Below are 24,726 nucleotides of genomic sequence, written 5' to 3'. Positions count from 1 at the left end.
CTAAGGCTGAAAGATCGCATCATATCTCAGAAGGTAGCCATCATTGTAAACATACAATTTCTGATCTGCAGGGTTATAATTAATACTCTGGATTGTATCTAACTTTTTTTCCATAATGATACTAGTTCTACCTTCTTGGCCAGTAGTCGTGTCATACATGTAGAAGATTTCCTCTTTCCTAGTGTTCACTGGCCTTGTGGCATACAGAACACCACATACCATGAAAGCATTGGAAACAGATGGCTTGTACTGTCTTGTCTGCCAAGTATTTAGCACATCAAGTGTGGTCTCATTGAGTTTGCTAATCACAATGTTGCCCATGTTATTTTCTGTTGAATAGATTACCCATAACCCATTTTCATCCACAGCAAAATCTAGGGTTTGCCATGATACACCTGCATAAGAGAAACGGTTACCGATAACAGCATCTTGAAGCTCCTTCTGCAAAACCATGGTGTTTCTTCTTATATCATGCTTCACCATGTATCTTGTATTATAAGCATGGTAATACAAAAAATTATTATACAGGGCAACACCACTTCCTTCCCCGTATGTTATTCTACTTTCATATGTTTGTTGAAACAGCAGCAAATTATCGAAGGAACTATAAATTCTGTAGTATTCCAAGAGTCTCCCATCTGTGTTCAATGGTGCAACCCAATAGAATTCATTCTCTGGGTTGGAGGGAGAGTAATCTCTACCCCAGGAGCCATATTTGTAGGAAAATCCTCTCCAGTTCAGCTTTACAACGTAGGGCTGGCTAACATTCAGCAGTCCACCGTGAGTGCAGCTACCTGCAATTAAAGAGGGAAAAAAAAAAAGGTTTTCCAAATATCATCATTAGGAGAGAGGTTTTGCATACTGTCACCTCTAGAGTGTGCTTACTAGGTATTAGCTCTGTAGCAAAGCACAGGCATAAATGCAAATAGCTTCATGTGTGAAGGGCTCATTTTGGGCCAAGGTCAGCAATTGGACCATACTAAGTGTTCCAAGTTGACTCAGAAAGTTAGTAAAAAAATACAGTACACATTATTACACCTATTTGGCAGGGAGGGTGAGGGATGGTGAAGTGGTGTAGAAAAGATAAGGACACCCATCCTCAGTCAGGATTAATTCGCAGAAAATAAGTGCTCACTGCGCTGTTCCAGACAAGGGACAGATTTCTGTTTCTACTCATTTGATGCATGCCAGCCTGATGCACTAGGAAATCCCTTTGAAAATAAAATTTCAGAAGCATTTTAGGTTATTTTCTACCTCAGTGGAACTGAAAGCATGGGGCATGGGGAAAAAAGAAAGAGGAGCATCTGATTTCTGTGTATTTCACTGTGGAGGGGAAGGAAGAAGCAGCAGTAATTCCAGAGTCACGTTTCAGATTAGCATTCTGCTGTCAGAATCACAGCTTTACAACAGTGCGTCACAGTCACATGGTGCCTGCCACCTCAGGCCCTCAAAGAAGTCTGCACACAGTAACAATCACAACCTAGGAAATGTAGACAGTTATTACTTCAAGTTTTCATGTGAGGCAGCTCTAAAGAGAATATGACTTCAAGCTGAATCGGAAAAGCTCTGTTTTCCACATATCGACTACGAAGCCATTTGCAGGATGATGGAAAAATGAACTTAGATACAAGAAATACTTTCCTTTTACCCATAGTGAATAGAAGTGACATTCCTGATAAATTCTCAATATTGAAAGTCACTGGCAGAAAATATCCCAACACTCAGAAATGTCCATGGGCCTCTGAAGAGTCCGAAGCTGTCACTGGCAAAAAAGGGCATGCTTTTTTCCAACTGTTAACACTAGGTTTCTGTATTACTGCCACAAAACTGACCCAGATATTTCATTGTAAGGATATTTTCACCTAAGGTGATGGAGCTAAATCCCCATGTTCCTAGGCCACGTTGCAACTTTCTTGGGGTCAGTTTTGCTCATGGGAGCAGCTCTGCATGACTGAGTGCACAGCTCATGGCAGAGAGGGTGACACAATTATGAACAGCCCCGTCTCCTCCTCAGGCCCCTTGTATTGGGTTTGCATGGCAAGATTTTGGTAGCCAGGAGGATACAGGGGTGGTTTCTGTGAGAAGCTGCTTAAAGTTTCTCCTATGTCCAATAGAGCAAATTGCAGCCGGAGAAGAGATTCTTCTGCAGCCCGTGGTGCAGACCATGGTGAGGCTGGCTGTCCTCTGCAGCCCATGGAGGTCCACAATAGAGCAGAGATCAACCTGCTGCCCGTGAAGATCCACAATGGAGCAGATATCTGCCTGCAGCTTGTGGAGGACCTCATGCCAGAGCAGGTGGATGTCGAAAGGAGGCTGTGACCCCAAGGGAAACCCGCACCCCCTGGTGCAGACTCCTGGCAGGACATGTGGACACATGGACAGACGAGCCCACACTGGAACAAGTTTGCTGGCAAGACTCGTGACCCTGCAGGGGACCCACACTGGAGCAATCTTCCTGAAGGACTGTGCCCTGTAGAAGGGACCCATGGTGGAGCAGTTCATGAAGAACTGCAGCCTGTGCGAAGGACTCACATTGGGCAAGTTCATGTGGGACTGTCTCCCATGGGAGGGACCCCATGCTGGAGCATGGGAAAAGTGTGAGGAGTCCTCCCCTGAGGAGGAAGGAACAGCAGAGACAACATGTGATGAACTGACCACAACCTCCATTCTCCATCCCCCTGCGCCACTGGGCGGAGGAGGTAGAGAATTCAGGAATGAAGTTGTGCCTGTGAAGAAGGGAGGGGTTGGGGGGAAGGTGTTTTAAGATTTAGTTTTATTTTCTCATTACCCTACCCTGATTTGATTGGTAATAAATTAAATTAATTTTCCCCAAGTCAAGTTTGTTTTGTCCATGACGGTAATTGTTGAGTGATCTCCCTGTCCTTATCTCAACCTGTAAGCCTTCTTTTATATTTTCTCTCCCCTGTGCTTCGGAGGAAGGGAGTGATACAGCAGCTTTGGTGGGCACCTGGTGTCCAGCCAGGGACAACCCTCCACACCCCTTTCATGTCCTGGGATCCTCGCGGCTAAAACATGGGTTGAATGCTGCTTCCCTCTGCACCACCGAGAATTGACGGGAATCAGCATTCCTGTCTTGCAGCAGATGAGCATTTAAGCATGCACTTAAGTGCTTTACAAAGGACGAGGCCCTGAAGCAGAAACCTCATTTCCAAATATAGCACAGAAGGAAGGCGCTGCTGTACGGCCAGTTGGGCAGTATCTCTGGAAATGGCACGTAGCAAGGCCAGTAACGTGGCTTGGCGTAGGTACTGACTTTCAGAGGTGCTTGTACCTCAGCTCATGCAAAAGAATAAAGCTGAGGCAGACAGTGCAAAATGGCTTGCAGCCTGCCAACTCCATAAATCAATTTGAATTGTTTGGGTTTTTTTTTTTCATATCTCTATTATGTATTGTTACCTCCAGCATGAGGGCTTCTTTCAAGCTGGTGACAGATTGAATATATTACTATGCTTAAATCACAATAAACTTATCTCAGAATTAAATGGTTATTAAATGCTCTAAAACTCTTGATTTGTTTAGAAAAATATAGCACTGAAGCTTGCAGGTAGTGAAGCACTGCTAAGCTCATCTATATGCGACCTCAAATAATTTTTCATGTCATTAAGCAGAACACAATTCCAGATTTATTTTAATAATTCATACATTGTTTCATAAATAAAAAACAAACGTGTGTTCAGCAGAGAGACCTTTTTTTACAAAAGAAATAATAAATTATTATTTCTTCCCTTAAAGAGATCTCTCTGCTGAACACTTGTTTGGTTTTTATTTATGAAACCATGAATTATTAAAATAAAGTTAGAAGCATGTTCCGTTTTAATGACATCAAAAATTGTCTGAGGTTTCTATAGAGTATGTGCTTGATTTTGATTTCCTTGAAAACTCTCCCAGAATTATTGCTTTTTTTTAGCACAAAACTCTGTGGTAGTCAGGAGGTGATCTGTCTTTCGCATAGGTTCAGAAGAATTCATTGTTGTTTATTTAATCTAAACTTGCCTCCCTGTCTGGATCTTGTGGGGAAAAAAATGCACAAAGGAAACAAAGTGTCATGTAATTTTGTAAATATTAGAAGGTACTTGAAACGAATCCATATGCATTATTCAAACTTTCAAGTTTTTAACTCTTTTCTCCACTGTTCTGGGCCACTGATAAATGACGTCTTGGTATTTTTGCCTGCCTTTGTTTTGTGCTTATGTAGCAAATAGGCGAGAGGAGGACTAACAAAGGTACACACTCACATACTTATCCATCTCCCTACATAAATAACCAGAATCTCAGCTCTTCTGTTCACTAACACTTCTGATTCATCAGAAAAGGAACTGGCACCGAGTTGTCAGAACTGGAGGGAACCTGACTTGCTTGGCTAATGGGCTGCAGAACTGAGCACGAGACGGACCCCGTTGGGTCTTGCTTCACCCACTTCACTCTGAAGCACTCACAGAGCACATCAGCTTCTCAGTCCAGCAGTACAAGTGCAAATAAACCTCCAGGAGCCTCTCCCCACCAGGCAGATGCATCTGATCGCAGAAGAGAAGAGACCATATGCAGCCAAAGATCATGAGACAAGATGAGATGCACGTTTGAAGGAGCTCCAGTGAGGGACACGGAGAGCAGGAGCAGGCTGATGCTACACTCCCACATGTGCTCCCAAACACCAGATGTGCACCCTCTTCTCCCATCAGACAAACCACTGCATCCAGATGCATCAGCTGTTGCCAGCCTTACTATGGCTTCAGACACAGGAGATAGAGCTACTTGGGGAAAGGCCTATCTTGGCTCCTACTGTCTCGTTGACATAGGAAGACCCACACAGACATCTTGGTCTTCACCAGTATCATGGGACACAGACACAGGCTGACAGCCACATCAGAGAAGACTTATGTTGTCAGCATCTAACAAGGGATGAGGGTAGAGGGCTGGAGTTCATCTGACCTACATTCAGTCAAATAAAAATTCAGGTGCCTCAGCTAAGCTCCCTTCATTGCCAATAGAGAAATGCATGTGTCTCCAGGGGAAGTTCAGGCAGTCCTGGAGAAGACGCACTAGCCAGGTCTTTTCAGGTGCCTGTAGGCAAGTCCCTCTCTTGCATATGGATGTGTTCATTTCAAAGCACAGCCCAAAACCCTTAAAAAAACCAGATCTTTTGGGTACATAGAAGGTAAAATATAAGGTATAAGTGAGATCACTGTAAGATTCCATAGGACTGCCTGAGTTTCAGCCTTAGGCTACACCAGGTCTTCCTCCTGCTGACACCTATTCACCCGTAACTTGAAATCCTTAATTTCTAATGTATAAAAGCCAGAAAGAATACAGGTTTGGTCTTTTTTCCCTTTCTTTCCTTTTTGCCTTTGAGAATTCCATCTGACTCACTTCTCCCTGCTGCCTTGCTCGGATCATTTCAGTGAGATGTGACAAAGAATCGGCTGCAGAGCTCTCAAAGAAGCATCCTAGAGTCTTTTCTCTCTAAACCTACCCTGATGCAGCCAGATGAGACCAGTGCAAAAGAAAAACAAATGGATAAATATTTCTTCCCCCTGGAGTGGTAAGGAGAGATAAGCCAAGAACTGCTGCAGATAGGAAAGCCAGTGATGATGATGAGGATGACTAACTATATATTTACCCAGCCCAGTCTCAGACACCCATCTCTCCAGTCGGACAGAAAGGCAAATGGAGACCAGCAATTTCTTTCTGCTATGTTGTCTGAGAACGGACCTGCTCATTCTGAGAAATATAGCAGCAAAAGCCTTGGGGGACAGAGTCAGAGGGGCTGTGTACTACGGCACTGAGAAGCAAGAAGCTTTAATTAAACTTGCCTTTAGACTCATGATCTTAGGCAGCTTGGGGATTAGCCAAGCTCTCTCTAGTTCATGTTGCCTACCCAAAATATGCAGGAAAGAGGATGAAGGGGGAAAGAAAATGCAGTCTGAAAACAGGACAAAGAGTCAGTTTAATACAAACATTATAAATATAATATGAACTAAAAGCAGGGCAAGGCCAAATGGTTTGGCAGGAATTCAAGGCATTCAAGCTTGCAGAGAAAATGTATGGAAATTGTGTTCAAATGCGTAAATGAGTGCTAGAGAGCTCTAGAGGTCTAGGTGTGAGCATCCATGCAAAGCCTCCAAAATGACCATCTAGAAAATGCAGCTTTCTCACACATTTACTCCATCTCCCCAGGCAATAACATCTTCCTCCTACTACTTGTTTTCAGATACAGTCTGCAGAACAAGTAATTGCTCTACAAAGTTCTCTGCCCAGAGAATATTCCATAGAATCATAGAATGGTTTGTTTTGGAAGAGATGTTAAAGATGACCTAATTCCAACCTCAGTGCCATGGGCAGGGACACATCCTACTGGAGCAGGTTGCTCAAAGCCCCAAAACCTGACCTTGAACACTCCCAGGGATGGGGCATCCACAACTTCTCTGGGCAGCCTGTTCCAGTGCCTCACCACCCTCAGTGAAGAGGGTGAAGAGAGCTCCAGACCAGGCACACAAAATCAGGATATGCCAGTCCTCCAAGGGTCTGAGCCTAAGCAACATCTTGGTTATCTGTTCATCTGGCATCTCCCAACAGGCAGGAAAGTTGACAGTCCTCCACAGTTGCTCTGCCATTCCTTTCTGCCAGCCTCAGAGACCACCCTCACCCTAGAGGTGGCCGTGGCAATAGACCCACACACATCCTCCAACCCCTCTGGTGTGCCTGTTGTTGTTGGTAGAAGATAAATTCACATATAACACCAGAGGATGTCCTCAGCTGATGTCAGTGGTGGTAATTCTCTGGAAGTCAATGGAGCTATCATTCATACCACACGGAATTTTGGCCTTCTAGGTTATATTCTGCTCTGTGGTTCCCACACAATGCAGTGACATGCAAAGGTGCCTGAGCTAGCTGGCACACCAGTCAGGAATAAAGGAATGTGACAGCAGTACCATTTTGGTCCCAGATAAACTCTATCCATCTCCCCATCATGCCAAAACAATCAATGCTAAATAATCATGTTATTATCAGAGTCCTATGTGGTTACATTTACCCATCCCAGAGTCACCATCCTGCTCTAGGCATGACTTGCATATCCCTGTGTGGAGCTGCACTGTGAAGCACAGACCTCCCCTTCCCACTCCATGAAATCTCCTACATCCAACATAAAAGCAGCCCCTTCCTCCATCACCCATGGAAGGACACAGTACTCTTGTTCCAGAGCTCAGTATTTTCTCACTGAAACAAAGGGTTGCTGTAGGCTTGAAGGGAAAGAGGCTGTTTCTTTCCACACACCGTCACCCTCAATAAATCAATGAGATGCCCTTCAAATACTTTTAAAACATCACTTTTTTTCTTTATTTGCTGAAACGTTTTAAGCTCTTCCTTAAGGAGCAGAGAAGGGCCTTGAGATTTTGCAATGCAGGTTTTTGTTTCGGCTTTCTCTCTGACCTGATCCCCAGACGTGTTACTTGTGCATCCTGCCAGAGAAGTGCAGCACCTGCCCACACCACCATGAAGCCCTAAGGAGATCGCAATAGGAAAGACTGCTGACCCTAAGTAAAACCTGTATTGCTGCCTCTCACCTTTCCAACAAGATGCTTGAACCACCTGACCCAAAGGTGAGGAGAGGTAGATGCTGGTAGGTGCAAATCTGTGCTCCTTGCAAGCAGGATACCATTCCTCCAATTTTATGGGCTACTCTGGCTGATTGCTAACCAGCTTACATGAAAAACAGCATCCTTCCCCTGGATATTGTATACAACACAGAGCTTTCTCTCTTATGACACTCTGCCAAAAGGAACCCCCTGTGTATAAAACACTCAGGAAATCAACAAAGTTTGATAAATCCTCCTGTCTTTTAGGAAGTAGGATGATCGACCTGGCATATGGGTGTTTCCTAAAAGGTTTGCTCCGGTGTCTCATATATCAAAATTCTCAGACTACGACTCACTCACAATGTGATTTTTCAAACTGAACACACTATCAAAACAAAAATTATTCCAGTTGTAAACTAATTGCCACATGCCCTGTGACTGTTGTTGCTTTTATATGAACTACTTTCTGGGAACCACTGATCTAAGCCCCAGAACATAACCTTTACTAGTTAAGAAAATGATAAAATCCTAGTTCTGCTGAAATCAGTAATAAAGCTCACACTTATTTTCCTGAGACCAGAATTTCCCCCCAAGGTTCTTGACCTTCTGATTTAGAGGAATCTTTTGCCTGTGAAGCAAAAGCAATCTTCATGCAAAGCTGCCTTCCAGAGCTCGCATACCAACAGCTTTAGTACATCAACTGTTGTTCGTACATTTCCCCAGCAGCATTAGAGCAAAATTGCCGTGACACAGGTCACTTTCACAGGAACTATTAAAAATCAAAGCTGGTCAGAAAAAAAAAAAAGCATAGTCTCCAAAAAAAAAAAAAAAAAATAAAAAGGTAATTGTTTTAAAAAAGAGAAGGGGGACAGGGAATTGCTTTTCGCACTGCAGGTGAGAGGAAGATTACAACTTTTTCCAGTTGAAAACAGCTACTGTGCCTGGAGGAGTTTGTTTCCTGCCCTCATTTTCCTTTTGAACCCGTTGATGAAACATTAAGAGCTGTCTGCTCAGTTTTTCAGGAGCTAAGTAGCATCATTAAAATTGTATTTAATATTAACAAAAGGAAATCTCTGCATCTATTGTACTACCCATGTATTATGTTGTTTCTTATCTGATACACAAAAGAAATGCTTACCTGGTGGGAAATAAGGGGGTACTGTAGTTTTGTTTGCATTCTCTTCACACTCTTTCAATCGATTCTGCAGAGACACTATTTGTCGACGAATTGCAAGGATATTGTTTTTGTCCATTGATTCTAGCTCACTTACCAGTATAGTCATATTTCTGATCTAGAGGGGAAAAAAGAGGGGGGGGGGAAAAAAATAAAAAAAAGAACAAGTTTAAATTTCTCTCAACTTTGTTCTACAGATATTTACAGGCAGGGTTGATCGTACCATAGAAGGTGCTATAGAACAGGTTATAAGAACTATTCGTAAGAAGATAACTTATCCTATTAGCCTGAATTTTAAATTTCCAGCAGAGGTATGTAACCATAAGGAAATGCTTCACACTCAGTTCTATATCATAATGCAAAAATATAGTGTTATTTTATACATAACATAAAAATATCTAGTGAGTCTTAGGCAAGTACTAGCTGTTATATATAAGAACTACTTAGTCCAGACCTACAAAAGTATCTAGAAATTTTATCTACAAAGATAAATAATGTTCTCAATCACCTACTTCATGATCTAGAGGACAATGGAGAAAATTATATTTTACTTTCCATCTGATGTAATTATTCTCTCTAGGTGAGTGATTAATTACGGTTTTGAAAATGTGATTTATAGTCTGCTGGGAAGGTGATAGTCTTTCCCTCTTCTTGATTTCATATTGATTGGGCCACTACCCTTGCAACCAGAAGCTAATTTTTTAATTATCTAAGTTAAAGCACAGAGGCTTTCAAGCATGGGGTTCTATAAATTAATATTTATTATAATCATTTAATCAGCTAGTGTGCTTAACACTATGTAAAACTGTTAACTTTCAGGCAGGCAGTTGGCAAAAACAAAGAAGCGTCCATTTGTTTTGAGGTTTCTTTGCTTTTCTGTGCTCTGTATCAGGGGAAAAAAAATAGATGTTAATACATTTAAGGTCACGCTTTCTTTTAATTTATGCTGATGAAATGCTAAAATACCTCCACTGACTGCAGTAGTAACAGGCTACATTTCCTCAACCTAAACACTAAACAGAGAATAGACTAGTTGCATATTTGAATCCTCTGTGGCTAATTAAGGGTCTGGCAGTACCTCCATATATATTTGCTCAACGATGACGTTGCTTCCAACAAGGCTGGATTTCAGCTGAGTGACCAGTCTGTCTAGGTCACTGATTTCCGCTTTCAGTAACTGGAAGTCCAGTTCTGTGTAAGATACACTGCTGCTCTCCATGTGTTCCACTCTGATGGTTAGATTAAGGATTTTTTGCTGATACAGTGTAACCAGTTTTGCGTACTCTCTAACCTTAAAGAAAAAAAAAAGGTACATACCAATTCCAGGTTAGCAAATAAAACAAGCCTGTTTAACATCTTTATTACATTTCTGAGTAGCCTATGCATAACTTCCACATACTTGACATACATATTCTTCACATAAACTACATAAATTAGAAGCTCATGACATACATAAAAAATGTTAAATTTAACCCTCATTTATTGTTGGCAGTTCCACAAAGTCCCCTCGGGAATGCCTGGGGATAACTGAAGGCAGAATTCTACTTGCAGTCTTCATTTTTTTTTTTAATTCTTTGCCAATATTGTCTCTGTGAGCTAATTTTATCCTCAGTCTGCCAAGAACTTACATTGGTGAAAATTTTATTAGGAAATCTGCAGTGTATTATTTCCCAAAAGCAACCCAAGGAGGCTGAAAAATGTAATAAAGGATTCCAAGTTTTTCAACTTTATTTTCTATTAACTCTGAACCCAAATATAATTTTACTCTGCGTACACTGGAATTGTGTCAAAGTTGGCAGAACTGGTTTGGGGTTTCTCTTTGGGCAGGGGGGAAACATTTAAACACAGTGTTAAAAATCAAATCTGGCTTAAATGAAAGTGTAAAATTTATTGTAACTTTAGCTACAGTAATTTACATAGCAGCTTTTTCAGCCTTTGTACCATTAAACAGTTGTCTGGATAAATGTATTTTCACACATGTATCAGCTGAGATAAATGTCATAGCACAAACATTGTGATGCACGATGTTAAGAATATTATATGGATTTGGGACATTCATTAGAAAACATTTGTTCCTTGAAATTTAACACTTCAGGAAAGATACATGATTTCTCTCCCATATGCTTCATAAAAGTAATTTCTTTTCTCTCTTATATCAATACAATTCTATCACAAAAGGCAAGAAGAATAATTAGTTTGTTGCACCAGTATCTCCATATTTATAGTCTCAGATGGTATTTGTAGTTTAAGTCTCTCTTTCTGGTGCACTATGATTGCCACAACTATTACTTCTTTGACTGAAAGATTTTTTAGTGCACATCATTTCAAACATTCTTGCATTATCTTAACATAAAATGGAAGTCAGTATTTTTCCTTATTGGCTCTGGAATGGCTTCTAAAACCCTGTCATGGTGTGAAGACCTTGAGCTCTGTTTACTCCTTTTCTGGCAGCAGCCCCTGGGATGGAGACCCCAACAAACACACTTATCCAATAATTCCTTTTGATTTTGACTTAATCCCCTGTGTACCAAAGAGGAGGTATGGGAGCTCATGGCATGAAAATTCGTGAAGGGCAGTAAGGATCCTTTCAGATCATAAAATACTCAGCGGTGTGGTTCAAGAAGGAGAAATGTAAGTGAGAAGAGCCTCTTTTTAAAAATATAATTTTCAATAGTGGCACAACTGCACTATAAATCTAAACTATGCCCTCTGCATGCATATGCATAACACACACCAAAAACAGGCTGTTCAACCCCATGCATTTAAATCAGGGTTTGAAACAGATCTGCTTCAAACGTGCGCAGCCAGACTTTGAGCTGCTCTGATATAAACTGGCATGTCTCCATGAGCTGCAGCAGAAACACCCTGACTCATAACACCGGATGCTCCAGATCTCCCAAGTTGAGCCATGGTAACTTCGAGCTAAAGAATAACTAAGCTATTTATTACAATTAAGAAAAAGATTCTAAAATAGCATATAAAGACATAGACCTTCCTCCTTGTGCCTAGCTGACAAGGACAGCTGGGATCCCTTGTCCTGGCTGTCACCATCATCTGTTCAGGAAGGAACAGTAGGAAGAACTGGACAATACTCTTGGAAAAGCCATATGTAGTTGGACCTCACCCTTTCACCAAAATCAGTTTGGAGTTGGAACATATCCTCAAAAAAATCTTCTGAAAATATTCTTCAAAGATCAATGTTTACATTGTGTGTCTGAGGTTTGCACACAAAAAAAAAAGAAAGCGTGTACCATTACAGCCTGAGAAACATAAAGCAACCCCACATCTGTACAAAGTTGCACTGCTATGTGAAGCTACATACATCATAGAGACATTTGGAAATCTATCTAGGTATTAATAAACTTTCTCACAGTAATACTAATAGTAGCAGTGATGATGATGATAATAATAATAATAATAATAATATGCAGACCAATTCTACAAACCACTGAAATAAAGATTGCTGAAATTAGTGATGGTTACTCATTAATGAGAAACTTGTGAATTTGGAGTTTTCTCCAGGGTCCTGAGAGCCTGGACAAAACGCTGAGGGCCGGAAAAAGGCATACATAGTTATTTCAGTCCTGACTGCCGAGTGCTGCAGGACACAGACCTGAAGCACCTCCCACATTAGAGGGTTTTCACTCAGTCAATCATCTAGGTCATTTAAGGACATGTCACCACCATCCAGTGTAGTATAGCCAAGCGATATCCACACAAGCTGAGCCTGAACCAGCTCCAGCACTCTGCAGTGCTCTACACAGCCACACCAGCATCACAATGAACTTAAGGTAATAGCTCCCCTGATGAATTCTTAGACAAATATAATTTTCTCAGCAGTGCTGCTCAAACAGGTCCATACTGCTTTTGCAGATAAATCCAGCACAAATGTCAAGCATTGCAGTGCCCTGTGTGGACATTCCCACCTCCTCGGATCTGGTTTAGGAGCTTCTATAGTTTAGAGTTGTCGAACATGATGTTGCTCTGTTGCTTGGGAAATACATTTAAGCAGCTTGTAATCCCTGCTCTTTTATTGCATCTACCTGCTAGGGACTGTCGTCTCTTGGCAGCCTGGCACAGAAATCCTGTGCATATCCAATATTTAGGAATATAGATCAATAACTACTACTGATTGCTGCCACATTTGTCTTAAAAGCCTGAAGTAGGGTATGTTGAGTGCACAGGGCATGTATGAGCCTCTTATAGGAAGAGAATGGAGCCATGTGTAGCACATGTAGGAAAAATATTCCACAGTTTCAACTTTTCCTCCTTTCCAAGCATTGTCACCCTCATGGCATGAAAAGGGCAGGAGAAATCTGCAATGCTCATTTACTGTGTCATTTACCTGAAACTGGTATTTATCAACACAGTTTTTGCAGCATGCAAAAAGACACTTCTCTAGCACATATTTGGAGAGTACATAAAAGCAAAAAAAAAAGGTGCAAGATGAAGATGTAGAGGAGAAAAAGTGGCAGGACCAAGGGAAAATAAGAAAGAAGTGACAAAACCAGCAGCTCTATAAAGTCACTGGGCCCAGGAGACTGGCTTTGGGCAGGACTGACCTCTACAAACCCGTAAGGAGCAAGGTTGGCAAGCCATCTACCGACTGACACCAAGAAGAATTCCACTGCAGGTTAACCTATTTTGAAAGCAGCTGTTCCTGGCAGAGGGGAGGCATGTTTTATTCCTCCTGTTTTTGTTATGTGAGAATGTTGTGGCTATTGTGAGCCAAGTTCTGAAAGGCACTTTCCCTCCTTGGGATCACATGCTGATCCATTCCTCTGACGGAAGTGTCCTCTCCCCTTTCCTATTGAGAGAAGCAGCCAATTCCCACTTTGCTTTGAAAGGTTAATTTTCTTCTGTAATCATAATTATGCTGGCAAAGGTTGATGTGACAGAGGAAAAATTAGTCTGGTATTTTCAGCCTACGGTTTGTACTCATTTGGCACATGAGAGCATCTCTTTATCTGCGAGCTTCCTTGCCTGCTGATTCTATAAAAGGACCCCTTTGCTTTTTGAATTAGCCTACAATCAGGCAAAAGGTTAACGATTCAATCAGGTTGTTTATCTGGGACTTCTAGCACATGGAAAGCATCCTTAAGAGGGTCCAATCCTGCAGCTCTTATCCAGGAGAAACTCCCATGAGCTTCAAAGGGTGTTTCGGAAGAGCGAATAAAGCACGAATTCTCAGAGACAAAAAAGGAAACACTCAGTAGAAATCCCCACCCCTGTGGTGAGAACACGTTATGTTTAAGCATGCTTCCCTAGGAATTTGCTCAGGATCCCTTCTAATGATGATCAATAATGACAGCTTGGCTGTCCTCCATTTCATTATTTCCTTCTTTCTAGGAGTATTATCATGACTAAAGTAACATACAGAATTGTATAAGGAGGGGTTTTTTTCCACAACTGGAAAGGTGAAGAATTTTTAAGCATGGAGATTCATATTACTTAAGTTCAGATATCAATAGGGCAATACTCTACAGCTTTCTTCTTTCTACAGAAAAATAACATGATAACTGAGAAATCTCACACACACGGAGTTACACCAAAATGCAATCTGTTCATTTACATTTCTGTACCAAAATATCTCTTTGCCTATTATCACACCAAAGTATATGTCACACTTTATCTAACTAGATGCATTGGAACACTGCTTGGCTGATTGGTCTCAACAGGATGAAATTCAGTGAAGCCTGAGTTAGGTCAAGAATTTTCACTGCATTGAGAAGTAAAAGCCAGGGACAGTGATTACACTGCAGTACACTGCTGGGCACCTAGGGATGACAACACCACTTGACACCAGCTGGCAACACAGACATTAAAGTCCATGGTGGGGATCCAGTTTGCCCTGAATTTAGAGTTTCAGATACAAATCTGGACGCCTAATGTTAGGTATCTAAAGTAACCTGTATCTTTATATGAGCATGATATCTGAGCTCAGTGCAGATCTGAAGTTGTCCACACAGAGAGGTCAAGCAGCACTTGAGATGCTCTGCAGATCTGCAAGGCACTAGCAGATCAGTCAAACAACCTAAGGAAACATGCACCATTCTGAGGAAAGTACTGGAAAGAGACCAGTTATACCAGGGCAAGTGACTGGGAACTGTGGTACACAAACACCTTGAAGAATCATGCCAACTTTGTGGCTGGGAACCATGCCCTTGATCCTGTACCAGTGCAATTAGCTTGAAATGCTGGCACTGACCTCAGTGGGAACAATATGGGGACCTGAAATCTCAGTGCTTTTCATGGATCATTAACTCTGAGCTACACCTCTATGCTGCAAGGGATCAGGTAACTCCTCTGCTTAGAGGCAGTGGGACTTCTGTCAGCTTGCCCTTCATATATATCCCTGCTGACAGCTGAATGTGTTTCATTGTTAGCTCCTGTTATTTCAAAACAAATGATTTGAAGTGAAAGACCTTACCACAGGATCCTCTGCCTGTTGTTGTGTTTTTTATGCACAACTTCTTATCTGTTCTTGATTATACCAGAGGAGGGTTATGAATATTTATGGTTAGAATTTATAATTTAATGCTGTGCCTTTTCTGCTGATTAATTCAAGGACACTTCATTTCTTAAGATGCTTGGTTCCTCAGGAAAACACTTTCTGCTGGACACCTAATCTGAATCCTGAATATTTATCCACTACCAGAAGTCAAAGACAGATTTCTGTCTTCACAGGCAGCTTCACCCAGTACACTGCAGCATGTGTAGGTTTGCCCGAGTTCCTCAAAAAAAATGGATCTGAATTCATGCAACAAGCAGCTAAAGTAGTGTAAGGTGTGTTTGTCTTCAACAACAATGCATAATTCAGCAGTCTCGCTGCTACAGCTTCAGATGTTGACAAAAAAGATATTTGGTTTTTTCAACCTTTTTTTTTTTTTTTTTTATCTGTGAGAACAGAAATAGCGAAGGGGCAAATATTCACCTGCTTCTTCACTCTGGACTGTGGTGATCTTTCTCCTCTTTCCCTCTATTTCACTCTTACAATCTGGTTGGTTTGATACAAAAAATAACACATGAAAGAGCAGGAGGCTTGGTTTCCTATAGCTCTGTGTAGCAATCACAAGCCAATAAAACTGAGCCAAAAGAGAATAAACATAACCGTTCTTCCAAAAATACCACACGCCTTTAGCTGCAAAGGCCTAGAAAAGAGACCTAAGGATATTCAAATATATGACATGCTACAGTGTCAAAGATTTGAGATTTGAACACACTTCTCGTTCTTATAGAGCTTTCTTTCCTGCTGTTGGAAAAACAGGACACAGAAAACCATTGACTGCTGTAGTTTTTCACAGGCAACCATTTTTCTGTAAAGATACAATTGTTATATTGATGTGAAAAAGCAACTTACTTGAGAAAGCTCACTCTCAAATTTCGCCGAGAGTGTTGTGGCTATAATTTCCAGTCGCTCAGCCTGTTGCACTGGAAAGGTCGTATCTGGCAAGTACACAGAGCACTGACAAATTCCCTTGTCATCCACAGAGCCGGAGACATTGGCAAAGAGCTGCAATAACAAATTTGTAAAGAAAAAAGTGTTAATATTCTTCTCTGGAATCAGTAGTTAATGTCTGGCAATAATATGAGCTGTGACAGTCATGAGATCAACAACTTCTTTACTAGACATCTTTCAACTTTTTCTTACAAGGAACACAAAATATCTAGCAATTTTTATGACTCAGCTTTACAAATATTTCTGAAAATAGTTCAATATTTCTGTAAAGATCTCACTGTTGGAAAAACAGATGCATATAATAGCACTTGCTTTCCCAATCTTGTGGATGATATATAATTGCGTTATACACAGATGGGATAGACGTATAAGATAATGAAATAACTTTTTCAGCAGATAGAAAAGCACACAACAGCAGGAAAATAATAACTTAGTAAGTTATGTCTTATAGTTATTGTTCTCTTAATCTGAATTGATTAGATCATCTAGTCATTTCCATCCATAGAACTGAAAGCATCGAAACAGAGATAGTAACAGCGAAAGTTTGGAAAAGAAAAATGCTTCATTTGAAGTTTCTCAGCCACCAGCAAACCGACACATGCATTTAATTATGCACCACTGAAAGGTGATGAATTAAATATGCAGGCTCAGCCTAAGATAGAGATACTTATTTCTCTACAAAATATGGCATATAACACCCACACACCACAGCCCGTCCATCCACGTTTGTGGATAGTTTGCAAAGCTATTGCCCATGCCATTAGCATAAATCACCTTGTCCTGGTAGTTTGCATGCTCAAAGCACCATCATTGGAGCAATGTGTATGGCGTATGGAAAGGTCAGGGCTGGCAAATCATGATCTAGCCATAATTTATAGCCGAAGCACATCATTTCCTATAAACACTGGGCTGAATACTGAGTGTGCTTGGAGCAGTTCTCTTTTGTTTGTACACAAAATGTTTCCTGGTTCATAAACCTATCACGAATTTATTAATAGAGATATTTGATGTTACTTTAAAATATTCTGGCACACACTTCAATGCAGCTGCATATTTTAAAGCTACAGACTTGCTCTTTAAATGCACTTCTTTGTATAATCTGTCCTTCTGCCTTGCAGAACTCCCAGTGTTATTCATATGTTTTCTCTTTCTTTCTCCTTCTTAAAAATAAACAAGCAAACAACAAAAGTATTTACGGAAAGCTGACATTTCAGCACTTCTTTCCTCGCTTTTTCACAGTGATTTCAACTTCCTCACCACCAAACCAACCCAGAATATGCAGTGATGGCCAGCAGCAAAACTGTCTCAGTCTGTGAGCCCAAGAAGAGAAGAGCAGCAAGGAGGAATCATCCCAGTTCACACTCCTGGCAACCTCTTTATCACAGCTGTAACAAACAGCATGCATCTCATTTTGAAAGAAAGCATGAAAAGACATCTTATCTGTGTTATTCAAGCGCCATGGGCCTTAAAACTTCACTCATAGACAGACTGCTCAAGACATTTAACATGAAAGAGAGCTGAGAAGTATCTCATGACATTCCAGACTGTCCCAGCACATCTCTTCCACTGATTTCCCTGCCAGATATGTTACCAAAACACTTCTGAAAATCCCACTGAGAACATACTGCAAACTAATTCTAAGTTTCCAAATACTTTTGAAGATATGGTTATCAGTACTTAAATTACTATGAAAAATAGTTTTCTGAGTCACTTAGATGCTTCTGCACCTCTGAGTCCTCTGCATATGGACATGACTGACACAGCAGGTCACTCAGCAATAATAAAAGAAAGAGATGGAGGTGGGGGAAAGAAATATATGTGGCTTAGTGAGTATATGGGACCTTCTATAAGACTGTTATACACTGGCATGCTAATTTTTGTGTGGGATGTGTTGTATTCTATCACTTATGCCTATAACACAAATATAACATGTATAAGTATACTGAGAGACAGTATACTATACATAGCATAACATTGTGTGTACTACACATATATATATGTTTCCATACATAGAATAGTGTGAACTATATACATTGTGTACTCTGCCATAAACTGCAGTCTTGACTATATACAGGCATCACTTTATCTGGAGATACCATGCTAATTCCATGTGCTAAATAAACTATTCATAAATGTATTCAGATGACCACTCAAAATGATACTCCCAAAAAAAACTCCAACTTGTGTATTTAAAAACCCTATAAAAAACAATCATTATATTTTAACGTGTTATGAGAGAGCCTTGGACTGAAGGTAGAGGCTCATTGCAGTAAGTACAGCTTGTGTACAAGCCAAGAGGCAGTTTCCGCAAAGGAGCAGACAGCCTGGGCAGACAGAGCTGCTTCCATTGACATTGCAAACATTGGGATCATGATGTTGATGAGACCAAGAACCATTGTTTAGTTAAAAGCCCCTTGGGTCAGTTAGTGCTTGAATCAAAGTATAAAACCAGCCAAATGACAACAGTATAACAAGAATGTCTTCCCTTGTCCTGTAGAAAAATACACAAGATAGGCTGTTACTTTTGATGGACTTGTATGTTTTTTTAAAGATTAATAATTCACACTGAATGCTTAAAAGAGAGAAAACTGTCCTAGCCCACAGCAAGGACTTGACAGTAACATTTCACTCTGTAAAATTAAGCTGTTACATACACATATTTGAAGCTATATGAGAAATGTTCCTGTTCCATATCCCTTCAATTTAAGAAAACGAATAGGAGCTGGCAGTTACTTGATCTTCTGAAAACCAGGAAACGTATTCAGCTGCCTAAATGTGGACTTTCGGTTACATCCTCAAAACAGCCTGGCCATTTCAGTGCTTAATTTCCAGCTACACTGTAGCTCAGCAGTATTAGAGCTCTGCATTGGCTATTAATACTTGTTCTTCCTAAGACAAAGAATGAGATCCACAGAAACCACATGGCAGGGACAGAAGCCACCTCAGCTGAGCAAGGACATGAATGAGGTTTGGGCCCTGCTGCTGAGACTCCAAGAGATACTTCTAACTTCATTCAACTTTCTACACCCTTTACTAGAGCCAGAAACTTAACTCTCAGAAGAAGTCCCTCCACACGTTCCAGGTGCCACACTGGGTTAGCCTGGACAACAAAGGCCTATCATCAAGCTGACTGCCATCTCTGACCTGATCTGGAGCTGTGGTTTGGACAAACCCTATTCTTGATACTAGGTTGCCAGACGATGCAGAGCAAGCGTGTCTCATTGAATCTGCTCCAAAGCAAACATGTTATTAAGCAGTCACTGACAGAGAGTGGGAAATAAATCATACCATGGATTTGAGCACTGTACCAGAAGGCACGGAAATCAGATTCAAGTCCCTCTATGAGTAAAGAGTTGAATAAAATTTGAGGTAAATAGGACAGGGAGAATCAAGATTTTTTCACCCCCAGCAACCAAGTGGGAACTTCTCAGAAAATAGTTTCAAGGCCCTGCTCTGATTTACATGGAAAGACAGAGTAGAAAAGAAGTCTTCCCCTTGCTACAGAGAGACTATAAACACCAAACTGGTACATTGCCATCAAACCCCTATGATCGCAGCTGTTTCTTGTCTGGGGTCCAGTTCAAAAGTCACAAGGGCAATGCCCAGCTTTGGATGTGACTTAAGTCATTGAATGATATGGCAGCAGCACTGAGGATTTTGGGAATTCAGTACTGCCTAAAATCCTGGACACACAACACATAAACAGTTTTTCCTGGGCAGCCTAACTAATGACTGTATATCAAGGGTAAATCTCTGAGTTACACTGTAGCATTTGAAAAATAGGCCACGAGTTCTTAATTTCGTATTTTTCTGGATTTCACTGAAGAACAGTAATGGTCACACCTCTGGGGAAGTGCGCAGATCAGCAGTTGTTGTTCTAGGCTGAGGCAGATCCGGAAGCGTGGCATTGAAAAGAGAGGTCTAAAAAGCAATGGAAAGCCTTTTTCAGTGACAATTCCTGCCTATGGCACCATCCCTTCCTCACCAGATAGCCCCAGGCCTACAAAATAGGCCACGAGTTCTTAATTTCGTATTTTTCTGGACTTCACTGAAGAACCGTAAAGGTCACACCTTTGGGGAAGTGCGCAGATCAGCAGTTGTCGTTCTAGGCTGAGGAAGATCCGGAAGCGTGGCATTGAAAAGAGAGGTCTAAAAAACAATGGAAAGGCTTTTCCAGTGAGAATCCCTGCTTATGGCACCATCCCTTCCTCACCAGATAGCCCCAGGCCTACAAAATAAGACACGAGATCCTAATTTCATATCTTTCTAGGCTTCACTGAGGAACTGTAATGGTCACACCTTTGGGGAAGTGCGCAGATCAGCAGTTGTCGTTCTAGGCTGAGGAAGATCCGGAAGCGTGGCATTGAAAAGAGAGGTCTAAAAAACAATGGAAAGGCTTTTCCAGTGAGAATCCCTGCTTATGGCACCATCCCTTCCTCACCAGGTAGCCCCAGGCCTACAAAATAAGACACGAGATCCTAATTTCATATTTTTCTAGGCTTCACTGAAGAACAGTAATGGTCCAACCTTTGGGGAAGTGCGCAGATCAACAGTTGTCATTCTAGTCTGAGGCAGATCCGGAAGCGTGGCATTGAAAAGAGAGGTCTAAAAAGCAATGGAAAGCCTTTTTCAGTGAGAATTCCTGCTTATGGTACCATCCCTTCCTCACCAGATAGCCCCAGGCCTACAAAATAAGACACGAGATCCTAATTTCATATTTTTCTAGGCTTCACTGAAGAACAGTAATGGTCACACCTTTGGGGAAGTGCGCAGATCAGCAGTTGTCGTTCTAGGCTGAGGAAGATCCGGAAGCGTGGTATTGAAAAGAGAGGTCTAAAAAGCAATGGAAAGCCTTTTTCAGTGAGCATTCCTGACCTATGGCACTATCCCTTCCTCACCAAATACCCCCAGTCCTACAAAATAAGACACGAGATCCTAATTTCATATTTTCCTGGACTTCACTGAAGAACAGTAATGGTCACACCTCTGGGGACGTGCGCAGATCAACAGTTGTCGTGCTAGTCTGAGGCAGATCCGGAAGCGTGGCACTGGAAAGAGAGGTCTAAAAAGCAATGGAAAACCTTCTTCAGTGACAATTCCTGCCTATGGCACCATCCCTTCCTCACCAGATAGCCCCAGTCCTACAAAATAGGACACGAGAGCCTAATTTCATATTTTTCTAGGCTTCACTGAGGAACAGTAATGGTCACACCTTTGGGGAAGTGCGCAGATCAATAGTTGTCATTCCAGTCTGAGGCAGATCCGGAAGCGTGGCATTGAAAAGAGTGGTCTAAAAAGCAATGGAAAGCCTTTTTCAGTGAGAATTCCTGACCTATGGCACCATCCCTTCCTCACCAGATAGCCCCAGTCCTACAAAATAAGACATGAGATCCTAATTTCATATCTTTCTAGGCTTCACTGAAGAACAGTAATGGCCACACCTTTGGGGAAGTGCGCAGATCAACAGTTGTTGTTCTAGTCTGAGGCAGATCCGGAAGCGTGACATTGAAAAGAGAGGCCTAAAAAGCAATGGAAAGCCTTTTTCAGTGAGAATTCCTGACCTATGGCACCATCCCTTCCTCATCAAATAGCCCCAGTCCTGCAGCCCCATCCGCAGCAGCTATATAATTAATTCGCTTTTCTGATCTGCTGCTGAAGCAACTAACATTTCCCCAGGCGCTGTGGCACTTCTTAGACACCTCTTCTTAAAGAAAGGCTCTGTGTGACCCATGCAAGGCAGGGGATGCTCAGCCTGCCTGGGAGGTGTGAGCTGGGGCTCTGACAGGCAGCCCTGACAGATTGCATGACAGTCCCATGCCCCCTGCTCTAAATCCGGAGACCACTGTCCTCCCAGCAGGAAGGTACACCCCTCACTGTCCAGTTCACACTCCAGCCTCTTGCTGCACACTTGCTGCCCCTTTCATGCCAAGCTGTCAGGCTGCAAGCTGTGACAGCTGGGGCACATGTCCTGCTCTGCTACTGGCACCATGGAGGGGACAGCATCCCATGCCTGGGAGGGAGCACCAGGGCGAGCTGCCACACTGCCAAGGATACAGCCAGGTCCACATTGGGAGTCTTTTCTGTAGTAAGACAATATACATACCCTTTAACTTCTATACGTGGCTGGTGCCTGCCTTCCTGCCACAGCAAGGAGAGTGGGGTTCACCCTGGTACTATACTGTGTGTCCCTACAGCTCTATTGTGTCCCCACGCAGTGCGCAGAGCATGGCGCATCACTGTGATACAGCACAAAGTCACCCACAGTGGGGTCTCACCAACATTTGTGGCAAATTGGGATCTGCAGCGAGACACCCTCATCGTCAAATGGTGTGACAAATGGAGCATCAAATGGGCTTCCCCGGCAACAGGACACTCACCCCTGGGTCTTTCTGCATTTCCCAAATCCCCACCAGAGCCCCATTCCCAAGCTAGGAAATGGTGGGGAAATCCATATGGCCAGCAAAGGGCAGGTCTATTAAAGAGCACGGCATAAACAAGGTTTTGTGGGACATTTTGTCAAATTAAACCCATTTGAAAAAAAAAACCATTTGTGTGCTCATATGATTACACTGAACATGGTGGGGTGGCGGGGGCAGGTAGGGGTCAGGCAGCTAGTAGCAATCACCAATGGTGGGGCAGAGAGCATCACAAATTGTGTAAATTACACTAACTGGGGACTAGCTTAAAGGTGATCAGACTGAGGAAAAATGTCTCCCGTATTAAGCTTACTGCTCTCAGCTTATCAACATCTATTTCCACCTCCATCTTGACTTCTGCAACCTTTCATTCCTTGAGCAAATAAATGTACTTCCCCAGGAGATGCTGACTTCACTGCCTGCATCCACAGCACTCCCAGACTTCAAAAAATATAACTAGCGGTACACAGGATTTTTCTGGTTGGTGACTAAACCAGACAAACCAGAAAGAGTCATTTGGAATCAAAACCATTTTTTTCCACATTTTAACTAAAAAATACCAAAAAACAGTCACTTCAGGTCAAACAAAACCAAAATGTTTTGTTTCATTTGGAAGAGCTTGTGAGCTATTCGCAAACTTCTCCTTCTGATAATTTAAGCCCAGTTTTAAATTTAAAAAAAAATAAAATAAATAAAACAAGAGGCAGTACAAAATCAAAACAACAAAACAAATCTTTCACTAATGTAATTTTTTATTTTTAAATTTTTTTTCAAAGTTTTATCTTATCTCTTCCTCCCTGTATTTGTTGTTTGTCTTGGTTTGGTTTTTCTTGTTGTTTTGGTCTTTCTCTGATTGATAGCTTCGATTTGAACTTCTCTCTTTCCCAATCTGATACAGTGTTATAGGGAAGAGAGGGTACCCCACAAAAAACACCCAGCATGGCTTTCAAGTGCCTGGTCACAGAGTATGACAGCAATCATGCAACTGGAAAATCCTCCACCTCCCATCTTCTTCTACATCAAAGATGTGGATCCTTTCCTGCTATAAGCCCTTGCTAATTAATTAGAAGACACACAGAGCATTTAATATCCCCTCAGATCCTCACTGGGAGTTGCATTCATCTAACCAAAGGCAGAATTTGACTCTGATTTTAAACCTGTGCCTCACTTTTACATTTGTTACCCAGTCCCTATACATTAGTTTGGGGGGAAGATGAAGGAATACTTTAAAATTTCTCTATGCAGAGTTCTTAACATTTGCCTGATAATTTTCTTCTAATCTTAAAAGAATTTTCAGCAACCTAAATTACATGAGAAGACAAGAAAGCATCAAAGCTCAGGTTATGAGAACCAAATCTTACCACCTCTGTTGTTGCCATTGTTCCAAACAGAGCAACCATGCTTTGCATGAGGAGCAGCACAGCCACCTGTGTGTGCTTCATCTTCTCAGCCAGCAGATGTGACAGCAAAGCAACAAAGGAGGTCTTTTATAGTAAAGCCCGGGGATTTCCCCAACCAAACCTTAAGGAACTTGCATGATATTTTTTTGAGTTTTTGGAGAAGTGATGCCATTAAGTCATATAATAATAGGTGCCATATACTAACACACAAAAGAGATACTTACCATAAGAAATTAATTATGTCAGATTTCTTAACAGGAAAGCTTCCCCATATGGTACGATATCTAATCTTAATCTTGGTTATGCAGAACATCAAGTACTTATTTGTTAGGACAGGTAGATAAACATTTCCTCTTACTGTGACTCAATCACAAAAATTCTTATAGAGTCTTCTCAAATTGTGCAGACAATACAGGCCTGGGTAGTATTTATTACTTCTTATAGGTACAGAGAAGAGCAGGTCAAGTTAGATTTTTCACACACCAGAAACATCCTCCCCTTATTTCAAAGGCCAACAAACATTTGACGATAGGTAAAAGGGGTCTCTACAGCTTTTCAGTTCCCTCAGCTCTCACATAGCACAGGTGAGACACAGACTATCTCCCCTCAGTTACCTCCCTTTAAGGTTATGTCTCACACATTAGTGCTGTGTACCAATTAATGCTTACTGGTGCATTAACAC

At 41.6% G+C, this 24,726-nt stretch overlaps 1 protein-coding gene across 1 annotated transcript; it reads right to left on the bottom strand.

The window, feature by feature from the left end:
- OLFM4 (olfactomedin 4) lies at positions 1-24,086 on the bottom strand. The gene is made up of 11 exons (XM_071803638.1): positions 24,006-24,086; positions 21,670-21,747; positions 21,441-21,518; positions 21,213-21,290; positions 20,756-20,833; positions 20,528-20,605; positions 20,072-20,149; positions 16,130-16,282; positions 9,848-10,060; positions 8,734-8,887; positions 1-794 (listed from the first exon to the last, which is right to left on the bottom strand). The coding sequence occupies exons 1-11, from the start codon at positions 24,084-24,086 to the stop codon at positions 1-3; spliced, it is 1,863 nt and encodes a 620-aa protein (XP_071659739.1).
- Positions 24,087-24,726: the final 640 nt, after the last annotated feature.

This window comes from Patagioenas fasciata, chromosome 1 (genome assembly GCF_037038585.1).
Source record: "Patagioenas fasciata isolate bPatFas1 chromosome 1, bPatFas1.hap1, whole genome shotgun sequence".
NCBI lineage: Eukaryota > Metazoa > Chordata > Aves > Columbiformes > Columbidae > Patagioenas > Patagioenas fasciata.
Note: the sequence above shows the minus strand (reverse complement) of the source record. Positions and strands in the feature narration are given on the sequence as shown.